Consider the following 6,537-nt stretch of genomic DNA (forward strand, 5'->3'; position numbering starts at 1 on the left):
AGTGAGATTATGAGATAATTGTATTTAGCGAACCCATAGATTAAACTGCCTTCCAACCCCCAGAAAGTTCAGAAATAAACGCAGACGTTTCAGAGCGCTGTTTTATTTTAGATTGCGCTAAATACCATATCAAATGGTTTGTTCACAGTTCCGCTGTGATCCGTGAGTTAACAATGTGTTAGCTGGTGTTTCTGGTGATGCGAAATGTGGGAGGCTTCTTCCCAAACTCTTGAGCAGTGTACGGGGAGGGGCCCTCAGGGCGAGCACAGCCCTCCTCGCCTGTGACGGAGCAGCCTATTTCAGAACAGAGACCAGCATTTATTCACTCAGCACAGACATATCACTCCGTCGATGAAACCCATCCCAACTTGTTTGGATCACACGGAGAATATTTCCACAGCATTTTGTCAAGGACTGCAGCTGTTTTCTTTTCTTTCTTTCTTTTTTTTTTTTTGTTCTAGAAGCGGTGCGTCGTGGCCGCAGGTTCCTTTTACGCACGGGTCCTAAAATAAAAGGATAATGCCTCGGTCCTTCTTGGTAAAGAAGTATTTCGCTAAGCAAAAACCAAACTACAGTGAACTGGAATGTCAGAATGGTGAGTCATGAAGTTGTTTATTCTTATAGTAGGAACTTTTTTTTGTTGTTGTTGTTGTTTTGTTATGCGAACAAAAGGAAAGGAAATTCACCTGTTTTCAAAACTCTGGAGAAAGTCTGGCAACATTGTCTTCAAGAGGCGACTCCCTGATCAAGTCGTGGCCCGTTAGATGCACTTTCCCCTCCTTCTGCACGGAGACAGAGCTCCATTCATGTTACAAGCCCTGGGAGGAAACGGCCGCCGGAACTTTCCCATATGGCTTTTATTTTACGCTCCTTTTAACAAGGAGCAACCTTTAACATCTTACACGCCAAATAAGAACTGAGGAGACAGCGGGCCTTTCTCTTGGGCACTTATTTGATACAAAAAAAAAGAAAAATGTATGTCTCCCTTCAAGCTACATGTTATAATTTACTGTCGCCAATGCTGTTTCCTAACCATCCTCCCCTTTCCCTCCCAGATACTTCACTGGAGACCTATGCTCTTGCTGAGGTCCCGTCAGCAGACAGCACCTCCACCTGCTTCGCCACAGGCCTGGTGTGGGACCTCAGTGTCCTCCCTGCACTCTACCTGCCATCCGCCCACTCGGAGCCCTCTGGCACCTCGGGGCCCCTGGACCTGAGCTCCCCATGCAGCCTCAGCAGCAGCGCCAGCAGCAGCGGGGAGGAGGACGAGGGTCGCACCTCGGACCCCCCCAGCCCAGAACCCGTCGTCACGTACGCCCCGCGCCAGAGGATGAAGTGCACCGGCATTATGGCTCACGTCGGCGCCCCCGAGGAAGAGGAGGAAAGAGGAGAGACCCCGGCGACGGCGACCAGGCCCGCTTTCCTCTGCAAACACTGTCCCAAGGAGTACACCAGCTTGGGGGCTCTGAAGATGCACATCCGCTCGCACACCCTACCCTGCGTTTGCACCACCTGCGGGAAGGCCTTCTCCAGGCCTTGGCTGCTGCGCGGCCACATTCGCACGCACACAGGTAAGGGAGGAAATCCGGTCTGCAAGGAGTGCACTACGTTTGTACACTTGGTCCACGTTGTCAGCCCAAGATAGAACCCGACTTTGCTTTTAGCTTATAGGGCCACCTGCCAGGCTCGGGACCCCAACAGTACTTGAATTTACATAAGACAGGTTTATAAATGCGCCTAGGGAAACCACCCCAGCATGAACGTTACAATGACGGTGACATTGTAATGCAAATTTTTAATTTTCTGCGGCTTGTGTCTGAGCTGAGATTCCACTTCCTTGCACGTTCTCTTTTTATTTTCCTTTTGGTTGTATGTGTACCAACCATTAAAACCTCTTCCCCAAATCCTACGCTTAGCCTGAAATGGGCACCCAGATGAAATTCCACCCTGGGCCTCAGACTGCCTCGAGACAGCCGTGCGTTTTATGGATACGGAAATCAGGAGCGGCTGTTGTGAGTCAGCAGGTTGCTACCTTGTCATTTCCACGGGACAATCTAGTGATGAGCTCAACACTTGATCAGCAGACATTATCACACAGGGAAGCCCTCTGTGGACTCATTGATCGCTCATTGTGTTTAATGTCTCAGCAACAATGAGTCGTCGGCTAATTATCTTATCACGGCTGGAGGGGGGGGAGGAGGACAGAAGAGGGACAAAAGTGTCAAACAATGCCTGAAGGCTCCCTGCTATCACTGAGTACTTAGTACCTGCAGTAACTTGTTAGTGTGTTAATCTCATTTGGTTGTGATTGAATCATGCTAATTCAGTCAGGCTCTGACCCCTGTAGCCAGCCATGTGATCCTCGCTATCTTCACAATGTGGCTGTGTTTATGCATGCGTGCTTGTGTGTGAGGTGTTAATAGAGGGCTCCTATCGATATATAACCCAGTTTCTGTTTGAGTATGACTATTGTATGCAGTATTGATGTTAAATGATGCACCGTATCACACTCAGCACATTTAGATAAAAAAAACTTTAAATAATAAAAAAAAAAGGTTCTGTTTGCTACTGGTGTTCCTCAGGGTTTTGTCCTTGGCTTCTTCTTGTTTAACATATATATATATATATATATATATATATATATCCTTTCCCTTAGCTTCTTTGATTTATGTCTTCCATAAATGCAGTATCGATTTTCATTCCAATCTCTGATAGCGATTAAATGTCCATTCACTTCCAACACCCTCAAACAAATCCGCGACAAAACATAGATTGTGCTCATTAAAGTTCGACAATCCCACTATTTCCCCCTCACCAGAGTTTGAAAGTATAAATATCCTTTTGGATAGCTCTCTGTGTTACACAGATCACATACTTAATGTCGCCCAGGCTCCTTATATCCACCCAAGATAATTGAAATCATCCCTGTCCCTCTTTGACATGGAGCTCCACTTGTTGTTCACACCCTGGTCAGCCACCTTCTTGATTATTGCAACCCCCTTCTGTGTAGTCTCCATCTCTAGCTCCTAAAAACTTCTCTGCTCTTCAGGAACGTCACCGGCTCCCCGTTACATACAGCATTTGCTAGAAATATGGCCACACACCTTTGAATCCATCCACATCCCTGCTACACACTGCAAAAAGAGAACTAAAATTAAGTAGAATTTTCTTGAAATGATTGTATTTGCTCTGGATTTGAGCAGGTAAATAAGATTATCGGTCAATGGAATGAGTATTTTTACCCCTAAAATAAGATAATTAGACATCCTGCACTTGAAATAAGATAATGGAGATGAATTGTCCCTATTTTAAGTGCAAAAATCTTATTCTATTGGTAAATAATCTTATTTGCATGCTCAAATCAAGGAAAAATACTCTCATTTCAAGACGATTTTTCTTATTTTTAGTTATATTTTTGCAGTGCACCATACATGTCTGAACTAATGTGCATCAACAGACCCTCCACCCACCTTCATTGTCCTGAGTGTCTGAGTAGTGGTTGTACTATGGGACATAACGCTTTCCTCTGCCCTGCAATCTATCTTTTAGAATCCCCGGATATTCATTACACTGACACCATAAGCAACTTTTTAAGTCCCCTTTTTTATTGTTTTGGGTTTTAAACGCAGTTTGTCTTCCTCGTTCTCTGTCCAGGTGAGCGTCCGTTCTCGTGCCCCCACTGCAACAGAGCGTTTGCGGACCGCTCCAACCTGAGGGCCCACCTGCAGACCCACGCCGAGGTGAAGAAGTACCAGTGCGCCGTCTGCTCCCGCACCTTCAGCCGCATGTCGCTGCTGCAGAAACACAGCTCCTCAGGGTGCTGCTCCACTTTGGGCTGAGGCACCACACGTGCACAGAGGAGACCTACCAGGAGCTCAGAGCCGTGGAAAACTTCTGTGAAGCCCCCTTTTAGATCAAGATGCCACAAAGATCATGATATTGAGACCTGGAGGGAATCAGACCTCACTGCGGAGCGGGACGTTTTGCTTCTCTGTTCCATTGTAAAACAGTTCAGAAGCATTTTTTTGTTTTGTTTTTTACTTTCTTCTATTGTTGACAGAGTTTTATGGGCTGGACCATCCGAACTGAGCAAAACTCACTTGAGTTTGGCGCCTTCGTTGCCATTTTGTGCCCATTCCAAACTACACATAACTTGAACCCGTTGGGGTAAGAAGCGTTTCCTCCCGTCTTCGCCCTGGTGCTGGTCAGCTCAGGATCATGGCCTGTTCGCAGCTGCTCAGAGGTAGGGGTGCGTGGGTGGGATAAATCCCCTCGGCGCGTCTCAGAGCGCACACACTAGTGCGCACACAAAAGCAAATGCACACACAGCTGTCCATGGTACTGTGGTGCAGATAGATGAGGTGCTAACAGGTGCTGCAGCCATGACCTTCGCTGGCTGATAGCAGGTGACTTCCAGCGTCCTTGGTTTGCTTAAGGAAAATGAGGAAGCATGTCATCACAGAAGAATGGCACCGGTTAATGTTTTTTTTTTTTTCTCCCCTCCTTCTTTTACTGATGTGGATCGTTGTAAGCCTCTGTTTTGACTAAAACCAGAACCTCTGCCTTAATCTGATGGGTTTCAGAGATAGGAAAAGCCATTCTGCTGTTTTCCAAAGAAAATTCAGCGTGCAGCTCTCCTGCAGCGTGTATAAAAGTGAAAGCCGTGCACTTGAGGTTACTACAGTGTTAATGATACCAGCCAAAGCCATATGACTCAAATGAATGTGCCTTGAAATTGTATTATTCGTACAACCAAAGTGTGCCTTTTTTTTTTTTTTTACCTCGTTTAGCTGATGTGGCTTTAAATCCGGATTTCAGTATTAACAGAAAACTTAAGTTTAGAGCTGTCAGGAGGCTTGGACCAAAGATGTTTTAACAGTTTACACCACGGAGATGGGTTGCCTGACATGTGATGAAAGCCATAGAAATGGACCATACAGAGAAGAATTTCTAACGTTCCTGAATATTTTACGGCTGTGTTATTTAGTGCAATGTGCAAATGACGTGTTTTTTGTTTTTTTTTTCTACTATGCCTGTGTGTTCGCCTTTAATTCCTGTACGTCGTAAAATGATGCATTTTCATTCAATAAAGTAATTTATGTTTATTAAAACTAGCGTTTGTTTATTTTTATTAGCATCCAGGGAACGGGCCCGCTGGTGTTATCTCTGCTTTGGCTTTAGAGAAGTCGGCACGGTTGCAGCGCTGATTCATAAACGCCTGTTTGATCATTAACTGGGAGGATAATTAGCGGCGGGGAGGAAACCGGCGGTTGTGTTGAAGCGATGCTGCAGGTGAGCAACATGCGGAGAATGGCAGGAACGACCGATTGCACCTGCTTCCAGTTTCCACCTGCCGTCTACTTCTCTCTGTGGCTGTGTAAACATTGTAGGACATGCAAATGTGAGCGTTTTAGGCGCGAGTCTAAGATAAGGGTTCAGTCGTTCAGCGCCGGGATTTTAAAGGAAACTAGACTATGCGGATTTGGTCCTCCTGAACTGACCCTGATCTGGAGCTTTAGTTAGCTATATTGTGTCGAGTGATAGGCGAGCGTTTATTTTTTCACTCTCAGTGAGAGCGCGGCATATATTCCTAGACGGTGAGTCAAAGTCTGGCGCTTTAGGGTCCCATGGCTCCTCTACTCTCAGTCAGTAAGTCAAGCTACTAGTCACTGCGCCTGCCAGTCATTCGGTCGCCATGCGGGGGCTGAGGCCGAGCCTGGGCCAGCGTGGGGTGAGGTAAACTATTCCACAGCATCGTTCCTGGTTTCCTTCTGAGTCAGGGGAATGTGCTCACGACTAGCATGGAGGATGGCCTCAGAGGTCTTGGTGCTCCAAATGGGATTGCTTAGAGCGGGATTGGGTCGGTACTAGAGTCTAGAGTAAAAACAGCCGTAAAATTGTGTTTCATTTCTCAAACAAATCTTAAACTACATTAAAGTTAAAATCAGTGTGATTATATTTGCTTGAAAATGTAGCAGACTGTAAAACAACACTAAATCTCATCAGTGTTACATGGTCTGCATTGGTAATAGAATCGTGTCCCACTTGACTTACCTATTAATGACGTTCCTGACAACACAAAGTGGAGTTTCTGCAGGACAGCAAAGCACAAACATGTGTATAACCTAATTATATGCATTTAAAGATACAGTACATCTGACTGCATACAGCCTGAGTCTTCAGTAAACTCTGCTTCTGCTGACAGTGTTCTCATTTGGAGCGGTCTATAAAAGTGCTTGCCTAACGTTAACATGTTTTCTCTAAGTTTGGATTTTAATCATTGATTTCTTATGTAATGATGTGGGGGAGTTTTATGCTGTGTTTTGTTTGTACTTGTAAACCAAGTTTGACAGTAACTCCTCCTGAGGTCTGAAATCTGACTGAGCAAGTCGGAGCTCACTCTGCAGCCCTTCTAGTTCAGTAACCAATATTGCTGAATGCACACAGAGTGACGTAGCATCAGTGTAAACTAAAAGAGCTTCCATTGAAACACCGCCAAAAGGATTCTAAAAGTGAATTCAATTTTCTTGAAATGAA

The 6,537-nt window shown here is 45.4% G+C and overlaps 1 protein-coding gene across 1 annotated transcript; it reads left to right on the plus strand.

The window, feature by feature from the left end:
- Positions 1-288: 288 nt before the first annotated feature.
- On the plus strand, positions 289-5,111 carry snai1a (snail family zinc finger 1a). Its single transcript, XM_012858490.3, has 3 exons — positions 289-595; positions 1,056-1,571; positions 3,655-5,111. The coding sequence occupies exons 1-3, from the start codon at positions 520-522 to the stop codon at positions 3,837-3,839; spliced, it is 777 nt and encodes a 258-aa protein (XP_012713944.1). The 5' UTR covers positions 289-519; the 3' UTR covers positions 3,840-5,111.
- Positions 5,112-6,537: the final 1,426 nt, after the last annotated feature.

The sequence above is a fragment of the Fundulus heteroclitus genome, chromosome 20 (assembly GCF_011125445.2).
Source record: "Fundulus heteroclitus isolate FHET01 chromosome 20, MU-UCD_Fhet_4.1, whole genome shotgun sequence".
NCBI classification, from domain to species: domain Eukaryota; kingdom Metazoa; phylum Chordata; class Actinopteri; order Cyprinodontiformes; family Fundulidae; genus Fundulus; species Fundulus heteroclitus.